The sequence below is a fragment of the Martes martes genome (assembly GCF_963455335.1).
Source record: "Martes martes genome assembly, chromosome: 5".
NCBI lineage: Eukaryota > Metazoa > Chordata > Mammalia > Carnivora > Mustelidae > Martes > Martes martes.
The window spans coordinates 106,669,106-106,690,636 of record NC_137892.1 but is presented as its reverse complement, the minus strand read 5'-3'; the positions used below and the strand labels follow the sequence as shown (position 1 = coordinate 106,690,636).

The window sequence follows — 21,531 nt, the reverse complement described above, 5'->3', positions numbered from 1 at the left end:
TAATGGAGAGGCGTGTCCCTGGAGACCGTGAAGGACATTAGCCTCAGGCTGGGCTCCTGCAAGGAGGGACCACATGGCCCTTTGCAGTGGCAAAGATGCCAAAATAAATCTTGCCGATTCCTTTGTCTTCTTAGAGAAAGTACAGACTTGGTGAGCATTTTTTAAACGTAATGCTTCCTTTTGTCAGAATCCCAATAGGACAAGGCATGTTTTACCAGCTTCCTAAAGGCACTGAGGCAACAGCTTACCAGAAAGACCACTAGGCTGAGGATCAGGCCACCTGGGCCCCAGGCTGGCCTCTAACTAGCTGTGTGGCTCTACATAAGTCCCATTCTCCACTGGGCTCAGCTGCTTCATCTGTAAAATGAACACACTGGGCTCCTAGCCATAACCGAGTTTCTTAGCCAGAGTCCAGCATAATGACCGTGGAAGCAGTCTTCTGGGTAGAGGATACCCAGAGTTCATCAGATTCTCAAAGAGGTCATTGTGACCCCTCCAACATAAAACCCAATTGGACTGGGCTTTCCCCAAGGTCTTTTCAGGGTTAATAGTTGATTCTGAAATCTCTTTGCTTCTGTGTCACCAGTGAGGACTTAAGTCTATGAAAAAAAAGCTATTTTAAGCTACTTTAGTGTATCCCATCTAGAGGAGGGAGTTTGGAAAGGTCCTGCTATGGGGGTGATAATAGTGAATAATGAGGCGATCTGAAAACTCTAGCCCATGGGCCAAATCCGGCCCACCATCTGTTTTTGTAAATAAAGGTTTATTGGCACACGACCAAGCACAATTGTTCAGCTGTCATCTATGGCTACATTTGTGCTATAGGAGCAGAGGTGAGCAGATGAACTGGAGGCCGTGTAATGGCAAAGCTGGAAATATTTACTATCTGGCCTTTACAGAACACATCTTATGACACCCAGGGGAGGGTAATACTGGCATCTTGCGAGAAGACTTGCTCCTTTTGGCATCATGCTCGTTCCTATTACAAAGGTGCTCTGCAAAGTGCTGTAAGGGTAGGAGAGCCCACGCCATACTCACAAAGGATGACCAGCCCCCATTGTCCTCTTCATGGCTTTCTGCAGAAGAAGATAACACCATCATCAGTGCCAAAAGAAACCTCTAGAAGGAAAGTCAAAGCAGCACCCCATCTGCTGTGTCCCCACACCACTGTCCATCCCAGGCCTTCATCCTCATACCTGGGGGCTGGTTTAGCATCAGCTCTAGAATTTCCACCTGAGCAGCTCATGCTACCAGAAGGCAGCGGTGATTCCCAACCTTTCACTGCAGAAGAGTCCCCCAAGAAGGCTTTAAAATACACAGACACAGGGGACCTATCCCTACAGTTTCTTCAAAGTTTTAAAGACCCAGATGGAGGGGCACTGGCTTTGCTCAGGTGCTCAGTCTAAGCCTGGGTCCTCCCATGTTTCCCCCCGGAGTTCCTCATTTCAGATCTATAGAGGCTCCCAGCGAAGCTGGGACCATAAACCAGGCACCCTGCAGAGTAATACTTCTTCTGTTCGCAGCCTGGAGCCAAATCTCTCTCTGGGAAAGAACTGCTTGACAGGCAAATGAGTAAGGTCACCTGCACAACACCCCAGGAGCCCCAGGAACTGGCAGACAGAAGAACCAAAGTACCTGTCGCTGCCAAAAGCAATCACTCCCACCCCTGACACCTTTACCTGTCTCTTCAGGAAACCGCTGGACTTGGGGTCTGCAAAGGCAAACAGCATTCCATTAATGTTGCTACTGGCTGAGGGACCTCTCCCTCTTTCCTCCATCCTGCCCTGCACGAGGAGACCCCAGTAGGGGGTTATATCTCACCATCGAGGACTGGTATCCTTGTTGTTCAGCAACCTGGGCCAGGCTGCCTGAAAATTCTGGAAACTATCAAAGTCACATCGGTGGCATAACTGGGAGCTCATGATTGCCTGACTCTCTAAGGGAAGTTCCCCTGAACCCACAGACCCATAAATAGGACGTAGGGCAGAGAAAAGGAACTCCCTCTTCCCATCTTGGCACCAGCTTCAAGACCCTGGAGCTAGAGGAGGGCTGCAGGTCAAAAATTGGGGTGAGGGGCGCCTGGGTGGCTCAGTGGGTTAAAGCCTCTGCCTTCGGCTTGGGTCATGGTCCCAGGGTCCTTGGATCGAGCCCTGCATTGGGCTCTCTGCTCAGCGGGGAGCCTGCTTCCTCCTCTCTCTCTCTGCCTGCCCCTCTGACTACTTGTGATCTGTCTGTCAAATAAATAAAAAAAAAATCTTTAAAAAAAAATTGGGGTGAAACTATCTTGTCCTTCCCATTGAAGGTTCAACTTGAGTTTGAAAATTCTTTGGGTTTCATTACAGCGTTACTGGAATCTTGGCTCCCCCACTCACTTGCGTGTGAAGATGCTCCTTCTCTCTTCATTCTTGTTGATTTCTTGACTTAACTTACTGAGAATCCTACAAGGTAAAAGACAGCCAAGGTGACAAAACCATCATCTCTTCCCCAGTCCAACCTTCTCATTAGCCCTGGAGTTCCCTCATCTGCGTGACCTTGAGCACCGGGCCAACACTGACCAGCCTCCACGGGGCCTCTGCTACTCACGTCCTCCCACCTTCATCCCCTCACCAGTCCCCGCTCCTGCCCAGCAGGCCCTCTGTGCTCGCTCAGCCTCCTCAGTGAAGTTCAAAGACCCTCTGTGAAGGGTCAGACCTGTCAGCTTTCCCCCGGCTCCACTTCTCTGAAATTCTGGAGCCCTACAACCTGGATATGACCACTGTGTATTTTATTGTCTTACTGCTCCTGGAGCTGAGGTCCCCTGACTCTTGGTTTAACGTCCCTGTGGGGATGTCAGGCTTCCAGGAACCCTCAGTCCATCTCAGAAACCTAGAGGAACCAGCAGCTTGTCGCAGAGCTTGACAGGAGCTCTGCTGAGCTGTTCTTTGGTCTGTATCTTCTTTCATTCCCCCACCCCCCCTGCCTTCTCCTCAGTGACATGGATTTTTTTTTTTTTTAATAAAATTTGGAGGAATGTTCCCAGTCAGGGCACATCCTGAAGAGTGGGAGACTCCTTGATTCACCCATGTCCTGAGGCCAACCTTGGCTAGAACTTGGAGATACTTGGCAATACTCTCAGTCCTCAGGTGTTGTGAGCTAGCAAATTCTCAAACCCCAGAACAGGGAAGGCCTTCACGAGAAGGATTGCCCCTCAAGCACACCCTAGCAGTAAGAGTCCAATCCATGGGGTCTCTCGGGGCTCCAGGACAGGAGACTCTAGCCCTCCTTAGTGCCCACCGATGAGGCCAAGGGAACCCTCAGACCAAGGGAACACAGACTCAGTACTTCCTAGAGATTTGGAGGCAGCTGGGAGGAGCCTCAAAGATGATCGAAACCAATATCATTTTATAGATGAGGCCACAGAGACTCACAGGGTGGGTTAGTGATAAAGCCCCCCTCTGCCAAAACTAGGCTCCCTCATTACCAGGGCAGCCTATTTTCAACACACTGCAGCCTCGTATCAGTTTCCTCTCTGCTACGAGCTCCCCATGAGCTGAGGCCAGTGAGCCTGTGGCCCATCTATGAATGAACCAGGACCTACATTCCTTCAGGGAAGTGACCATCATGAGGTAACAAGTTTGGCCTAAAACAAACTTGCTAAGTTAGCAAATGTGGTCCTAAGCATCCACTACTCCCTACTTCCCTCATGACTCCCCCAGGCTCCCAGCCCCCCACTTCTTCCCAGTCCCAGGAAGCGGCGGATGGCTGCTCTGAGCCCTGCTCCCTCCGTAGAATGACAGGATACATTTTATAAACACACTGGGGACTTATGGGGATGGAGCAGGAAAGAGGGGAAGGTTTAGTCCTCCCTGTGCTGTGGCCGCGGGGAATTCACATGGCCCAGACGGGGCAGTTGCTTTAAAGCAGGAGAGGGGACTTGGCATTGGCCTCCTGATCACACCACCAGAGCCCTTGTGACACACTTTTCTTGTCTCCTTTAAGCTATGACTTTGAGAAGCTGAAGCAGTCCCTCTCCCCCCTCCTCAGCCATGTGGGATGGAACAGATCCTTCAGAGCCACCGAGGGAGCCCTGCTGGTGGCCACACCTTGACCGAGTCAGGGTCAGGCCCTGGTGGCTGCAGAAGCCCCTCCCACACAGACAGGCCTTCACTCCATGGGGTGTCCTGAGGGCCTTCAAGGTGCCAGGAACTCTGCCCAGTGCTCCGGGTGCCTCTGTGAACCATGCAGAGGGCCCTGGGCTCGAGGAGCTTTCATGCGAGTGGAAAGAGACAAACAATGAACATTGCAGGAAGTGAAATTCTAGCAGAGGGTTGTGCCGATATACAGGCGACGGAGGTGGGGGCCGGGCAGGGGGGCTGGAACCCGTGGGTGGGACGCTGTTGCGATGGAAAAGCAGCACAGCGGGCCTGGGGCCTCAGCTCAGGGATGACATTTCAGCTGTGGCCCCGGGGAAAGGGACGGGGCCGCCCCTCAGAGGCCCTTCCAAAAGAGCTCCGTGGGCTCTGACCAGCTCACAAAGCCGCTTTGATCCTGGGAAGACCTCCTCCGCTCTGCGGCGGCCTTCTTACCAGTATCTTTAGCAGCCTGGCTGGAGGCTTCTGGGGCTCGAACTGGCTAAGGAAGGAAATGTCAAACCGCAGGCCCTACAGAGGAGCAGCAGAGAGGTGACAGAATGCGGAGCAGGGCCCCCGAGGCCAGCATGTGGCAAAACAGGGGCTGCCGGCACCCTCCTGTTTGGTCAGGCGGCAGAGAAAGCCTGCCAGGCTGGCTGGGAGCGCTGCTGGTGGACGGGGCAGGGGGGTGGAAGCAAACCTTCAGAGCCGGCCCCCACTCTCACACCCACAGAGAGAACCAAGTGACAGTGAGTGGCCGGAGGTGACTCATTCCTCCTCCTCCCCACAAACCTCAGGCCTCACTTAACACCAGCACTGGGCAGCAGGTAGACATAACTGTGCTTTGCCTTGTTTTAGAGATAAATGGGCCCCAAGCTGGGGCAGAAGCCTCTGACAGGAAGGCGAGCCATGCAGCAAGGTGGGTCCCATGCAGTCCCAGCCGTAATATGCTATGGGACGTGTCTCTGACTGCTCAGTCCCAGGTCTTTTCTGGGTCCTTGTCCGGAGTCTGGCTGTGACATCCTGCCCCCTAAGCCGGCCTACTGTATGACCTCCGGCAAGGCGTTGGCCCTCCCTAGGCCCCAGTTCCTCACCAGCAAGGTAAGAGCATTGGCCTTGGTGAGGGAATCCCGGACCAGCCTGACCGCTGAATTACACAGACTACCAGGCTCCCGATGGACTTTACCCATCAGAACCTATGGGGGTGAGGCCTGGGGGTGAGGCCCAACCAGCCTCCTGGGGATTCTTATAGTCTGAAAAGGTGGTGAAATCAATTTTATTGTTCTTAGTATCCCTGGATTTTTTTTTAATTTTAAGAAGGAGAAAGGAGGAAGATAAGGAGGTGAGGAGGAGGAGGAAAACAAAGAGGAGATGGGGAGGAGGGGGAGGAGATGGGGGAGGAGGAGGAGGAGATGAGGGAGGAGGAGATGGGGAGAAGGGGGAGGAGATTAGGGAGGAGGAGATGGGGAGGAGGAAATGGGGAGGAGGGGGAGGAGATGGGGGAGGAGGAGATGAGGAAGGAGGAGATGGGGAGGAGGAGGAGGAGATAAGGGAGGAGGAGATGGGGAGAAGGGGGAGGAGATGGAGGAAGAGGAGGAGATGGGGAGGAGGAGATGGGGAGGAGGTGGAGGAGATGGGGAAGAGGGGGAGGAGATGAGGGAGGAGGGGGAGGAGATGGGGGAGGAGGAGAGGGGGAGAAGGGGGAGGAGATGGGGGAGGAGGAGGAGGAGATGAGGGAGGAGGAGGAGGAGATGAGGGAGGAGGAGATGGGGAGGAGGAGATGGGGAGGAGGGGGAGGAGATGGAGAGGAGATGGGGAGGAGGGGAGGAGGGGGAGGAGATGAGGGAGGAGGAGATGGGGAGGAGGAGATGGCCTCCTTTTCAGCGGTTCCCTGTGCTTTATTTACCAAGCAAGTGGAAGTCCTCCCTGCATTTCGAAATCAACTTTGCTGGTCACAGAGAAGTAAGAAGGAAAGTATAAAAAGAAAGGCAGGCAGAAAGGAGGGCAGGGAGGGAGGAGGGAGAAGGCCAGGGCAGAAGGAAACAGAAGAGGAGAGGAAGTCCCAGAGCCCACAGAGCACAGGAAGAGTAAGTTACCCCAGAAGCTGTATCTCTGCTGCCTGCATTGTCACCCATGTTCCTGTCATGTTCCCAGGCTGACGTTGTAAACGCATGTCTCCCCATAGCTCTCGCGGTAAGAGCTTTGGGGAGCTTTCCTTCTCCCCCTCTTCCAGGCGCTCCTGCACAGGGGGACACGCTGTTCCCTCCCAGGACAACAGGCTCCCAGGCCCAGAAGAGGCCAAGTCTGTTTGCTCAGTCCTGTGCCTCCCCGCCTGCCTCACTGCCTGCCTGTCCTGTCCCCATCCCAGCCGCTCCCCGGGCACCGAGCACACATCCTTACTCTGGCTCTGGCTCTTGCTCTGCATGTTTTCCTTTATTTTATTTTATTTATCTTTTTTTTTTTTTTTAGATTTTATTGAAATTCAAGTTAGTCCACGTTTACTGCATTACTAGTGTCAGGGGTAGAATTCAGCGATTCATCGGTTGCATGTAACACCCAGTGCTCATTACCTCACATGCCCTCCTTAATGTCCATCACCCCGTAACCCCATGCCCCGAACCCTTCCCCTCCAGCAGCCCTCAGTTTGTTTCCTAGTTAAGAGTCTCTTATGGCTTCTCTCCCTCTCTCTTTTCACCTTATTTTATTTTTCCTTCCCTTCCCCTATGTTACCTGTTTTGTTTCTTAAATTCTACCTGTGAATGAAAGTATGTGGTAATTGTCCTTCTCTGACTGACTCATTTCACTTAGCGTAATACCCTCCAGTTCCATGCATGTTGCTGCAAATGGATTTCATCCTTCTTTAAAGGAACACAGGGTTCCACCCCTGAGGGTCAGCCTCCCTGAACCAAGAGCCAGACCCCCAGAAGTTCCATCCTTGTCACCTGAGAAGCCAGGTGTGGGTCCTAGAAATCGCGGATGTGCCTTTCACTGTCATCTCAGGCCTCGGGGCAGAACCACGTGTGGGAGGGCCTAGCGGTTCCCCACTTCTCAGCCTTGGACCCCCTATGATTTTACATGTAGTATTTTACTTGTGCCCCACAATTATTTTGTGGTACGCAGATTACTCTCTTGTTTACCACCAAGGAAGCGAGGCACTGAGAGAGGGATCTGCCAAGGGCCACGTGAGCAGGTGTAACGTGGGGCTGAGCGAGGAGGTCAGGTTTTCTGGACTTGCTTTGGGAGAGAAGGAGTGACCATCAGTTGAGAGGAGGCTGTTCTCCTATGGGGAAGACTGGCTACCAGGACAGGGATTAGCCCGTGACTTCGAGAGGAGAGGAGCATGTTGGAGACAGACCTGTCACTGTAGCCCTTCTGTGGAGAGGCTGGGTCACATTCTTTAAGGGGCCCAGGAACAGCCTGCTTACCTCTGGGTCCCTGCCTTGGTCCTCGCTCCCTCCTTCCTTCTCTGCTGTTTCTCAGGTAGGCTGCCTCTGCCAGGAGGAGGCCTGCAGGTTCAGCAGGAGGATGGACAGATACCCAGGTATCCCTGCATCCCCTCTGATGGGATCTTCACTTTTCCTAGCCTAATGCCATCATCGGGAATGGGTACAGTGGGAACTCATGCTATAGACCCATCCGACATCTATCTGTTGTCTACACCACTACCCCACACTCCCTTCTCCTTATTTTTTTTTAAGTTACATGATGGATTTAAATATAAAACTTATCACATTTAAAAAAAAAATAAACTCCAAACACGCATCAGCAGACTTGGATATGTATTCTACTGATTGAGCCAGACAAGGCTCAGCTGTACCGTGGGCTTTAAGCTGGTCCCTATAAAGGAGGCTCTGTTGTTTTATTTAAAAACTGTCCTCCATTACAGTATTTGGGGTGTCTCTGGGAGGAACTGTCCGAGAGAGTAGCCATATCTGCAGACAAAGCCCAGTATCTGCCTTATTGCAAATCTATTTAATAGAGTTTTTTTTTTTTTTTTTTAAAGCATGTGGGAAGAAAATCCTGATATTCAGAGGAGTGTAATCTTGTTTTGGTCTGCTGTACATAAACACAATTTCTTTCCCATAGCCCTTTAGGGTAATGATTATGGCCAATGAACCTATGTACAAGGGAAGAAAACAAATCAGTATTGAATCTCTATTTGCACCAAGGACAGCGCCTCCTTTAAAATCCAGCACTCCCCCAGAGTGAGTTCTCTTCCCTTCTACGGATGAGGACACAGGCTCCTAGGGTTGATGGGTCCCACGTCCCAAGGTCCCACGGTTGGAGGGAGGCAGGGCCGGCTTTAGAACTTGGCTCTCTCTTGCTCCAAAACCCATGCCTTTCTAGTCCTCAATCCTCCCCCTTCAGGATAGCATGACTAGGAAAAACTGAGAACTGAGAACATTGGGATTTTGCATAAAATAACAGGATCTGCTAACACTTGTTCGGTGTGTACTCTTATTTCCCCATTATTTCCTCTCACCTTCCGGCTGACTCTCTGAGGTAGGTTCTGCGGTTATCCCCATTTTACAGATGAGGAAGCTGAGGCTCGAGGAACCCAGATAACTTGCTCACAGACTCACAGCTAGTGAATGGAAGCCCTGGGTCTCAAGCACTCTGACCTCGGAGCCTGCCCTTCCCTTCCCTAAGCTCTCCTGTCTGCCTGCTCACACCTAAAACTATAACCTTCTGAAGAGGGAGCCTCCCCTCTCGCATTCCTTTGTTTTACAGACTGGGAAACTGAGAGTGGATAAGAGACTCATTCCTGGCACAGAGCCCTTGTACGCAGAGCTGGGATTGGTGCTTGTTATCCATATCCGCCAAGGTCGGTGACTCTTCGAGAGTCGGGGCAGCCCAGACCTTCCCTAGATGCCTTCCCCGCGACTCCCCGTTCCCCTTCATGTTCCATGGGCAGCTTCCTAGCTGTCTGGGGGCACACATGCACACGTTGGAGGGACATTTTGTTTCCATTTTCAAATGGCTAAGGGAATGCCCCAGGCTTCCTGCACCCCAATACAAGGGTTTACAATCCTCCTCCCACAATAACTAGCAACCACCTCTCACACGCCCCCTCCTCCAGACACTCCAGCATAGCTCCAGACACCAAGCAAGCTCAGCCTTAAGGTAAAAAAGGATCTTCCAAACTGAAAGTGCCTTCCTTATCTTTCTCCTTCCACTGCTCTGATTCAATCCCCTCTGCCCTGAATGTTCAGGGCCACCGTCCTTGCCGAGGCTCTTACCCCATGAATGGGTTCATGCCCCTCACCCCCTCGCTGGCTTCCCTGCCTGAGTCTGGGCCCTCCCCTGACATCTTTTACACTTCCCGGAGAAAGCCAAGACACCAGCTTTATCTCCCTGTTCTCCCTGTGGCCTTCACCTCCCCAAGCCTCTTAGGCTCCTCAGGACAGCTCACAGGACCCTTCTCATGTGTGACCAGTTACTGACTCTTTGCTTGGTGTGTGCCCCAGCTTCCCTGACCTGCCCTGACCACTGGCTGTTCCATTCAACTCCCTGGGGCCTATGCCTTTGCATTGCCATTCCTAGAATGTCAACCCATTTTTTTTTTTTTTTAATCTGACCCTTCCTGGTGTATGTCAGGATCCAACTTATCTTCCCTGCCTCCCCAAAGTCTTCCCTGAATGTCACAGGGAAAGTGACTCATGCCTTCCTACGTCCCCATGGAACGTGTGCCTGCATGTACCACAACACAATTATAATCGTAGTAGGATTGCTTTGTATATCTGACCCTCTCACTAGAATGTGAGTGTCCTGAGTGGGGATTCTGTCCCTTATATCTGTAACCTGAATAATTAACAAAGGCCTGACACATTATCTCTGCATCTGGGAGCAGTCCATTAAATGAAGGAAGTATTAGTATTGTATGGGGGTCAGGAGATGCAAACCCAAGTGCACCCAAGACCAGGCACATATATATTACAAAGATATATTTTATTACACGCTTATGATGTATATTAAGAATACATTACACAAAATCGATATTTTGGGGGGGATTTTGGTAAGTTCGAAGATTAAGCATCATTGGGTCCAAATGGACTGGAGCCAACTAGTTGCGGCTCTCTCAGGATGGAAAATATTATCTGATTTGCCGCAGTCTCCACCACTCCCTAGTTTTTCACCAACAGTGAGGTTTTGTGTTGATGACCTCTTTCCTCATTATTATTTTTCTTGTCCTATTATTTTTCTTATAGTGGAGAAATATTTCTTCATACCCATAGTCTATCCAAAGGTGGTAAAATGAAAAAGAAGTTGAGAGGACTTTGTATTTTTCAACCTGGCCCATTTTATACACTTGTATCACCCACCTGGCTCCAGTAAGCATTTGAGCGTGTGAACCCTTTACTAGAGGGATGAAAACAGCGCACGAAGTGCACGAGGCATCTCACTTCAGCACTCAAGTGGGACCTCAGTAATGCATCATGCCCCCCTTGCTTGGGATTCTTCTGAGGACGGTGCCCCTGGAAGCCATTCAAGCAATGCGTATTGACAGCCAGAATGATGTCTATAGCCATTCTCCATCTAGTCCAGCTCTGTCATTTTACTAGGCTGGAAACTGAGGTCCAGAAAGCATGAGCAATCACTGATCTGGTGTGACGCTGTCATGAAACCGATCTCGGGACTCTGGTGCCCAAGCCACCCCACTGGGAGAGAGGAAATGAAAACACGATCCCCAGTCGGGCTTGTCTTTGGCAAGAGCGGGCAACGCACCAGCTGGGCTGAATCTGTTGCTGCTTTTTCTCAACCTGTCATGAAACTTCTCTTGCCCGCACACTGCCCTTGCCTCTCCCTTTCCTGCTCACTCTCCCAGTTCAAACCAACAGTCATAGATTAACTGTCTCGGCGCTCCCTGGAGACTTCCCATTCCAGCCTCATTCCCCAACACATGAGGAATTCAGGGGGAGTACTTACGGCACCCGGAGCTTAGGGAACTTCTGGATGTCATTTTCTGTCAGGTTCTGAAACGAAGACACGCGGGCAGGTTACAACCCACACAGGAAGGGCCCTGGGCTGGGTGAGTGGGGTGAGGTGTGAAATGGAGTAGTGGGGACTGCAGCAAACCCCCCCCCACCTCCCCCCACCTCCCCCCACCTACCTGAAGCGGCAGCTTCCAGACGTTGCATAAAACGTCTGTGGGCCTGGTGTGGCCATTTTTTCAAAGGGAACGCCCAAATCTGGATTTTAGGTGGAATTTCCTGAGTTCGAAGTATCGACCAATAATTTTAAGTTGAGCAAATGAACACGATGAGTGTTAAATTGTGGAACCAAACAACCTGCTTTGTGAACTAAATTTAGTCACTCCGTGACCTCTCCCCTAGGCTCTTACCCCTCAGTTTCCATATAGAGAAGACTGGAGAAGAGGTCTGGGCCCTTATACCAACACACCCCAAAATCTCTCCCATCAGGATTATTAGTAGCATTCTCTGGATGTGGGGATGCAATAAAGAGGTTTTCCTGAGGGAACAGAGAGGGGAAAGGAGAAAGAAACTCATATTTGTGAAGAACTGACGCTGGGGCTCTGCCTTACTCGCACCCTGATTAACTCTCACATCAAACCTGTGATTTAGGAACCATGAGTGTTCCCATTTTACAGGTGAGAAAGCTGAGGCTCTAGGATATTAAGGGAATTTCAGCTTGTAGGTGATGGAGCTGGGGCTGGAGCCCTGCTCTGTGGCATCCGTGGTCAATTTTCTTCCTCCAGACTTTCCTCTTCCCATGTCTGATCCCTTCGAGGGACATGGTGACCGTGCTGGAGGGGAAGAGGGTGGGAAGGATAAGACAAGAAGGTGCCCCAGAGCAGAAGGGGAAGGGTGGCAATAGCACAAACATGAGCCCACTTTCCATGGGGCTAATGTTGAGCCATAGAAAGGGATCCACTGATGTTCTAACCGAGGCTGGAAAACGGGTGGTTGGGCTATTATCTCTGTAGTCAGACAGGCTAGGTTGGGATCTTGGTCCATCCACTGAACAGCAGTCTGATTTGGGGAATACTCTTAAGCTCTCTGAGCCTCAGTTTCCTTATCTTTAAAATAGGAGTCATAATACTAGTAAGGGCCACCTTTCAGGGATTACGAGCCCTGAATGAGATCATGTGTGTCATGAGCTTGGGTCCATGCTTGACACACCCTCCTCTGGGAATAATATACCTTATGTGAATAATCTGTGTGAAAATAAATAACAAATGGGGTGCCTGGGTGGCTCAGTGGGTTAAGCCTCTGCCTTCGGCCCAGGTCATGATCTCAAAGTCCTGGGATGAAGCCCCACATCGGGCTCTCTGCTCAGCAGGGAACCTGCTTCCCTCCCCGTCTCTGCCTGCCTCTCTGCCTACTTGTGATCTCTCTCTCTGTCAAATAAAGAAATAAAATCTTAAAAAAAAAAAAGAAAGAAATCATAAATAATAATAAACTTCAGTCTGGCTGGCTCTCAGAGGTTAGTTTTTTCTCTGCTCCTCTCCTGGGCTGGGAGCCGCCTGGCAGGTTGTTGGCTGCCTATGGGAAAGAGCTGGGCGTGCTCCCTTCCAGCCCAGTGGTGCAGGAGCTGGGATGTCTGGTGATGAATGCACTGGGCTCATGGGCTCCCCATCTTGGGTGCAGTGTCTGACCCAGGCCCCCGGCAGCAGGGTTGGGGCTGGAGTCTGCCCAGAATCCTGAGACAATCAGGCTTTTGGTCAAGCTTCTTAACTTCTCCGTTTTTTCATTTTAATTTTTTTAAAGATTTGTTTATTTTCAAGGGGGGCAGGGGCAGAGGGAGAGGGAGAAGCAGACTCCCTGCTGAGTGAGGAACCTGGCATGGAGATGGATCCCAGGACCCTGAGAGCATGACCCAAGTCAGAGTCAGACACTTAATGAACTGAGCCACCCAGGGTCCCAGCAGAGACAGTTTTAAGTAGACTTCACGCTGAGTGCAGAGCCTGACACAAGGCTCAAGACCCTGATACCACGACCCGAGTCGAAACTGAGAGTCGGACCGTGCCACCCAGGTGCCCCTCTCTTTTCTTCTTTTTAACATCCCTAAGCAAGAGCTTCTCCTTCCTCCAGCACCAGCCCCTCTCGGGGACATGCCAAGACTCAGGTTCAGAGTGGCTTGGAGAGTGCAGGCTTCCTGGGGGCTGCCAGGGTCTGTGGCTGCATACAGGTGGGGGGCGGGGCTGGCCCTTGCCTTCTGTTTGGCCGAGTTGGGGATGTAGCCTGAGGGAATCTGAGCAAGAGTGTGAAGGAGAAAGTGGACTTGAGTGTGGCTGGAGACACAGAGGAACAGGAAGTTAGGGAGGAGACAGGCCTTTAGAACAGGGACAGGGATGGGGAGGAAAGAGGAGAGATGTTTAAAAGGATTTTTAGAGAGTTGTGCAGTGTGATGTAACCCCTCCCCTACCTCCTTCTAAAACCTCCAGCCACTCTGGGTTACCTGTATGATCGCTGGTGTCTTGGCAGGAGGGCGGCTAGGAGCTGAGTGTGTCCTCAAGAGGGACCCTGGCTGGGGAGGAGACTGCGGGCACTGCTGTGGGCCGGCCCACTGTCCACTCTCTCTTGCTCCCTTGCTGCCTGGACCCGGATTTCATTCAGGGCAGTAAACATGCCATGTCCAAAATACTGAGCACCCTACACCTCCCAGCAATAGTAGAGGTCATAGGACTCAGGTGTGGCCCGTGAGATATAACCTGAGGTCTATGGGATGGAACATCTGGAAAATTTACTGCTTTCCTGAAAAGGAGGGGAAGCATTCCCCACACATTTTTGTGTCTTTTACTCTTGGCCCTGCCCTGCTTCCTCCTGCCTGGAATGTGGATGTGAGGTCCTGACATGGCACAGCCAACCTGCAGCCCCTGGGGCAGAAGCCACAATTGTTTTCCATAGACTAGTTGGGGGGCGTGCCGGGGCCGGATTCCCAGTGACTGTGTTCAGCTGCTCACCAGCCCCTAGAGCCTGCTCTAGATTCCTTATCGTGTGAGAAAGATAAACCCCTGTTTGGTAACGCCACTGTGGTCAGGTTTCTGTTAAAGGCAGCCACATGCCTTCCTAACTGACACAGTTCCAAACACTTTTCTTCCTCTCTTTCAACTTTCTGGAAGTATGGCACCCCCTTCCCCACCAGACAAGGTTCTTCTCTTCTCACTAGGAAACCAAAACAGCAGCAACACCGATGCGAGCGACCTGCTAGCCCCAGCAACAAAGAGAAACAGAGAGAATGCGGACTTCCTCTGCTGTCTTCAGGAGCAGAATGGTCCCGGATATTGCAACACCGGGAGTGATGGATGAGAGATTAGAGCTCCCCTCAGAGCTCACGCTGTACCCAGAGCACCTGGGGTGGAGTGGGGTTTCAGCAGAAGCTGTCTTCAAATACCCCAGTTGCGGGGCTAGACACCAGGCTCTGCTCCCCGTTCTTCCGGTTCCTGGTGCCCTGCTTTCCACTTGCTCCTGGTCACATGATAAGCAGAATATGCCACAGTGTCCAGGGACTGACAGGTCCTGGATACGGGAGCAGACGAGACAGCTGCTCTGAGAGCATCTCTTAGCCGTGGAAACAGCCCTGTCCTAGCAGGCCCAAGCTTCACACAGAGAGTGTTGGGGGGACTAGAAGGGACTGACACCCACTGTGACCTGGTCCAATGTGCTTCTGCTCAGGAGGAGAAGACAGAAGCTCAGAGAAGGCAAGTGCTTGCTTAAGGTGACCCTAGAGCATGAGGGCTACAAGCAGGACCACCCGCAAAGAGGTCTTACTCCCAGTCCACTCAGCACTGATGAGTCTCGGATCTCAGTTCCCAGTGGTAAAGGCACCAGAAGGAAATATTTACATTTAGTACTAAGGTGCCAAGATCAACAACAACAAAACTCCAAGTTTTCCCCAGGCTCAAGGCTCAGTATGAAGAAATAACATTGTTAAAAAACTCATGCAGTGTTAAAGTAAATTAAGTGTGTGCTCTAGTCCAATAACTAGGTATGGGACTTAGAAAATTCACTTCATGCCTCTCTACACTTTTCCTCAGTTGCAAATAGGGTGGTTGGAGCCTTCCCAAAGATACCTTATTGCCATAAAACAAGCTTCGGGAAGGCAGAAACCACACCTTAGCCATTTCTATATTCCCAGGATGCGGCATGGTCCAGTATGTAAGGGGAGCCCAGAAAAATGCTTGTGAAGTGAATGGAGGGGTAAATTCCAGCATGATGTAGGTGAAACAGAGAATAAACGTGTCTTACATGGCACATGAAAGCAAAACTCAGACCAGTAGGGTACAGTTCAGTCTCAGCATGAAACTTAAGAGCTGCCTAGAAAGGGGAGATGAATATGTGTGGTAGTGAGCATGCCATCCCTAAAAGTATTCAAGCAGTCGTTAATGGCAGAAATGCAATATAGGAAATGGACTGGAGTGCTGGGCAGAAAGCTAGAGCTTGCAATGTCTCTGGTCCTTCTAAGGCTGAGGCTCATGGCTATAGACCTGGCTGCTGCTAGCCATGCCTTGCAAGGAAACTCAATTTACCTTGCCCTCCTCATTCCTAATCCAAATTAGGATTTGGAGTGTCTATCCATGAGACTTTTGAAGTCTTGCTCTGACTTCTTTTTGAAGGGCAAGGAGGCATGAAATGGGAAGGGAGTAGATTGGTACAGCCAGGGTCTGTCTTTCCCACGGGCAAAGGTAGCATTTCAGGGGAAATGCTCAGACTACCTCCCAGCCACTTCCCACTTCTAAGGGCTACATCTCTTTCCAATTGAGGGCTTAGTCCTTCACGTACAACCGCGTCTTAGTATTATATTAAAGTTCTTTGCAGTATAAGGGAGTAGAGAGAGTCCTATCACATGTGTGTTTAATTGGCAAAAAACATGTGAATTTGGTAGAGAGAACGGGGGATGTAATGAATGATGAGAGTGATTTCACCCTTTATCCCATTCGGTGAGTATGTATCCAGAATGAGAGATGGGAAAAAAGAAACTTCTGCTCTCCCAAGTGGTCTTTTTCCCCTTAGGTTTCTCAAAGTGTGGATGGCATTTGAAAAGATTTTCAAGGGGTGTGTGTGTGCATGAGTGTGTGAACCGTACTTGGGTTCCTCCTTATACTTTGACTTTAGAATGCATCTTGGTATCAGTGAAAGACCTGGGAGGTATCCTGGATAACAGGATCCTGAGAGATGATGACAGCAAGGGCCATACAAAACCTCAGAAGATGGCAAAGATGGTTGTGTGGAGATTCTGAAGACTGGCCTTGACCCTGAGCAGCCCCAAGAACAGGGTAGACCAGTTGGCTCTGCCATGATTGGTTAACGTGTGGAACAACTTTGGTCTCAGTGTGTCAAACTGACCAGTACTTACCAAAAACCGCTGCCCGTCGATGTGATGCTTTTTCACTGCCTTCTCACAGTCCCTGTAGTTCAGCTGCAAAGAGGAGAGGAAGGTGCTGTCAGTGGTGGGCAGGTGCATGCTATTAGTTCCTCTTACTGGCCTGCCCCAGAAGCTTAGCAATTTGTGGTACTTGTGGCTAGCCAGACCCCTACCCTCCTTCCCCCCACTATCTAACAGATGGGCCCATCCCTACCTCAGCTCTGCTTTCACTTGCCCTTGGGACTCTCTGCAATGGAGACATTGCCTCCGTCGAAGGTTTTGGGGCCGACTTTTACAAAAAGAGAGTGCCTTCAAGCCTACAAAGTCTAGCCACATGCTCCTGAGACACACAGAGAAGAGGTGAGAAAAAGAAAATAAATAGCAATCATGGTGTCACCACCAAAAGACAACCTTGGAGAATATTGGATGGGTTTCCTATAGTGCTTTATTCTGAGCATATCTCTAAACATAATGGAGGTTGTCACTTAATCATTAACCTTATTATCCTAACTTTTACTCTTAAATTACCTTAAAATGATGATAGAGGCACTGCCTCATGTTATCACAAACCTATTCTAAATATTATCTTCTTTAATTACTCCTTTATCTGCTGATCATTTAGGTTTTTTTTTTTTTTTTTACCAAACTGCTGTTCCAATTATGGTAATAGAAACAGCTGATAATTATTGAGTGCTTGCTATCTGGTAGGCGCTCTTCTGTGTGTTTTAACCAATCTTAAGTCTTTAATTCTCACTTCTTCCAGACAGGGCCAAAGGTAAAGACTGTTAAATAACTGGCACGAGGTCCACGGGTAGCAGGTGACAGAGGTGACAATCAGGCCTCAGGACAAGGCTTTAATGTCTCTGCCATGAATGTTCTCCTTTTTGTTAGTAACAGGATAATTTACAGTAAGTAGAGCAAACATATTTAAGTGTACCTGATATACCGTCTAGAACAAAAATATAGAAAGAACAACATGGATATCCTTCTGCACAGAGTTTTGGGTTTTTTTTGTTTTTGTTTTTGTTTTTTTCTCTATTTAAGATAAATTAAGCTGGATTCTCAGAATAGGTCACAAGATCAACAGGAATGAACTTGGTTGCTTTCCCAAAGAGTCGTGTCAGTTGGCAATCTTATCAGTTTTCTGTTTCACCGTGTTTTCAACAGCCTAAGAATTTGCATTTGAAAAATCTCCAAATGTGATACTTTGGGCTGGAGTATTTAAGGTGAAAAGTCTGTCCTGGAGAATCTTTGGTTCTTCTCACAAGGGTGAGGCTCACAGTTTGTGGCAGGCTTCTTTTGGAGGCAAATTATGGTCTTTTTTTTTAGTGGTCAATCAATCTAAAAAGTGAAAATAATTGTTGTAGTCTCTTAACTTGAAAAGGTGGGATAAACGTTGGAAAACTCAGGAAAAGCTGATTTTGAGGTCGGTGTGGAACATGAGCAACATCTGAGGCACCATGAGCATCCCTTCTATTTCCATGCAATGGGGTAGAAGTTCTTGGAATATTCAACTGCCTTTAATTCATCATTCGCTGTCATCATTGTCAGATAAAGCTCCAACTTTGCAGATTGGTGACTTTGACTCTACATAGACAGATAGCCCTGTGGACTGGGGCTTCCCCAGAAGTTTGATTCTGATTCATTAATACCTGGGCCTGGGGGCTAGAAACTGTGTTTTTTAGCAAGCACATAGAGGATTCTACGAGGACCCAGCTTTTGAAAGCAGTGGTCTAGAGCAGGTACCCGGTGTTGTAGATGGGACAACTGAGGCCCAGAGAGGGGAAGGGATTGGCCTAAGGTCACACAGTGGTTTGGGAGCATAGCTGGGATCAGAAATGGCTCTGACTCAGTGCCTTACCACGGCATGGCCCAGGGATGTTCTCTTGCCAAGTCAAAAGAAATTGGAGGGGTTAGGGGCACCTGGATGCCTCTGTCAGTTAAGCATCTGCCTTCAGCTCAGGTCATGATCCCAAGGCCCTGGGATAGAGCCCCACATCAGGCTCCTTGCTCAGTGGAGAGTCGGCTTCTCCCTCTGCCTCTCACCCTGCTCTCTCTTTCTCTCTCTTTCTCAAATAATAAAGAAAATCTTAAAAAAAAAGAAAAAAAGAAAGAGGAAAGGAAAGAAGGAAGGAAGGAAGGAAGGAAGAAAGAAAGAAATTAATTAATTAGAGGGGTTAAAGAAATCCAAAACATGACCTCTGTCCTCAGGGACTTGCATTCCAGACAGAGGATGAGCTCCACATATCTAAGTGAGACACAAAGGCCTGCCAGTCTGCCTGGGCATCCCCAGCTAGGGTCCGGTGAACAGCAGGAAAAGGGACTATCAAACATAAATTGGCCCCCCACAATCTGTTGAGTGCTGCACACACCATATCTCCTTTCATCCTTTCAACAACGCCATGAGGGTAGTTGCTATGAGCGTCTCTAGTTTGTTGATGAGGAAGCTGAGGCTCAGAGAGGTGAAGTAAAGAAGGGAAGGTCACCAGCTGGCAGGTGGTAGAGCCAGGATTCTGAGCAAAGTGTCTGACTCTAGAGCTGCCTGGGAGGTGTCTCGGAAGGGGGACCAACCTCTCCACTTCAGTAGCAATTGTACCTGGTCATGGATTCTTTGAACAAGATCATTGATGACTAAGATCCATCCCCAAATGACTTCGTGGCCCGTTCACTTGCTGTGTTCTCTCTGGGGGAATTAAGTGCCCAGGATTTGAAGGACATCCATCTGAGTCCGTGGGGGATGGGAACTTTCAGATCACAGATTCCCTTTAATCTCATCCTACCGTCGTTTTCCTTCCTTCCCTTCCCTTCCTTTCCCCTTCCTTTCCCCTTCCTTCCTTCCTTCCTTCCTTCCTTCCTTCCTTCCTTCCTTTCTTCTTCCTTTCTATGTCAGGAGAAGGAACCTGTTCCAGTGCTGCAGATGTGTCCCAGGGTCTGGGGTCTCCAAGAAGGAGGCTCTCTCTTCCCCCAGACCAGGCAGATAGCCATCGTCCTGAGTCACCCCTGACCTCTCATCCGTCTCCCCGCACTAGGGGGGGATTTGCCTGCATTCTGCTGTGGCATCGTTGTTGTACAGTTCTTCTCACACTGACGATGGGGCCTGTCTGGGCCTTTCAGTCCATTCCCAGGATCCTCTCACCAATTCTCAGCATTTTCTCTTTTCTTTAATGGACATAACATGCTACTTTATAGCATCTTGGCAAATTTCACCTTCTTGTCCTAACCTATTTGGTCTACATTTAAGAAAAACACTTCAGAAGTCAGTTGTCCCAACCATCTTTGCACCCACAGTGCTGAAACCTAAGCTTATTGTGACCTTTTGGAGGAAAGAAGAACAAAAAAGAGATGTACACAAAGCAGCAAGTAACAGGGCCTGGGGCTGTGCCTCTTTTCACGCCACACCCGCTTCTATATCCGCACATGTCTCTCCTGTAGGTGGAGGGGGGACAGAGAGGCACTGTAAAGACCCCAGGTGTCTCTGTGTCCCAGAGAGCCCCATTCCACTCCCAGGAAAAACAGAAAGTTGACTCAAATGACCTCGAAAGTCTTGACTTTAAAATCACATCTTTACAACCATCTGGAGTGTCAACTGATTTCCATCGAAGCCTCCAGGGACAGGGATGTTAGAAGCTCAGATGTCCCTTCTGAGGGACATCCCTTGAACAGAGTTGGAGAGTCCCCGAGTCATGTGGCTTGGGATCTCCCCCAGGCGGATGTGTGGCCTGTGGTCCCCCCAGCAGATGACCAAGCACACGGGTCCTTGAGCAGCCCCTCCAGGGCCAGAACGCAGGACAGGACAGTATCACTCCCGTCTCGGGTCGGCCACAAGCCTGGCCTCTGACCCTGCTGGCGAAATTCTTCCTCTTAGGTGCCTCAGTTTCCCCAGCTATCTCAACCGATCACAACCTGGAGCTCATAGCAGTCCTCCCACCTGCTTCATAAGACCTTCCAAAAGCTCCAGCAAGACTCCGTTCTCCCTAAGGGCTTAAGGAGCCCTCTTTCAGGTAGGAGCAATGACTGCCCAGATGCCACTTCTGGCATTGTCCATCCTAGCCTTCTCCAGCCCTCCTGCCCTGCCTTTGCTTTCTCCCACGCCCAGGGCTCTATTCACCCCTTTCTAATAAGCAGCCTCGATCTCATTAGTGGTTACAGCAGTTCTGAGTCTCTGAGCATGGACTTTGAAGCAGAAAGGTGTGTCACATGTAGTCCCTGGGGCTTTGTAACCTCCCTGAGCCCGCTTTGCAGCTGAGCCAAGAGGACGGTGATCCCAGAGAGCGTTAAACAGGACAGTGCCTAGGGAGCACAAACTAGATGCCTGGCACTTAGTGGGCGCACATCCGTCTGAGGCCCCCCTTCTCTCCGGATCTCATCGCCAGGTGCACTCAGCATGTACGTTCATCTACACCCCGCTCGCTCAGCTGGTAAGGCTGCCGAGGGCTTGGACCCCGCTCTGTTTTACACCTCTTGTGTTCTGCCCGGACTCCTCCTATAAGCCTCCGTCCAGCCTGCCGAGGGCCGCCAGCCTCAACACCGACCAAAGAATAAGGCTCACCTTCCGGAAATAGTCTGCAAGGCTGTCGGGGTCCCAGGACAGGACGTCCGAGCGAAAGGGCACGTTCTTCAATGCCATGGCTGCGCTCCTGGGTTAGAACTCACAGGCGGAGCGTGGGTGATGCACCCATGGACAGAGAACCCTGAATCCAGAGCACGGAGATGTCCTTCGCTCTTCCAACTCCCAGTTACCTTGTTGGAGCACACGTCTTTTCGGCTCTAACCAGATCCCAGAAAGCAACGGCTTCCTCTGCGAACAAATATGGTCTCTTCTCAGAAAACGACTCAGCAAGTTTCCTTTACCACTTCCTCTGCTCGGCTCTAAATAAGTAAACAAGGAAGCCCAGCTCTGGGGGCTGGAGAGGTAGCTAGAGCGACCAGGGTGGTAATCTTGCCCTGGTCCTGGCCTCCTGGCCACCCCCGCCCCACGGGAGGGGCAGTGAGGCGGACTTAGATTCCGGTGTGAGCCCAAGCGCATTTCCATTAAAAGTCCTGGCACCCAGATAGTCATACCGCCGTCCTGCTTGGCTGGGTCTTTGCAGATGAA

General features: G+C 50.4%; 1 protein-coding gene across 1 annotated transcript in view; it reads right to left on the bottom strand.

Annotated features, from left to right (window-relative positions):
• The window catches only part of LCP2 (lymphocyte cytosolic protein 2), a 44,282-nt gene extending 23,023 nt beyond the window's left edge, over positions 1 to 21,259 (bottom strand). The window contains exons 1-6 of the mRNA XM_080804864.1: positions 20,986 to 21,259; positions 16,428 to 16,490; positions 11,037 to 11,083; positions 2,373 to 2,438; positions 1,680 to 1,711; positions 1,039 to 1,076 (exon numbers count right to left, since the gene is read on the bottom strand). Of these exons, the coding sequence (XP_080660990.1) occupies positions 1,039 to 1,076; positions 1,680 to 1,711; positions 2,373 to 2,438; positions 11,037 to 11,083; positions 16,428 to 16,490; positions 20,986 to 21,063 (324 nt within the window). The 5' untranslated portion in view covers positions 21,064 to 21,259. The remainder of the gene's footprint in view (positions 1 to 1,038; positions 1,077 to 1,679; positions 1,712 to 2,372; positions 2,439 to 11,036; positions 11,084 to 16,427; positions 16,491 to 20,985) is intronic.
• Positions 21,260 to 21,531: the final 272 nt, after the last annotated feature.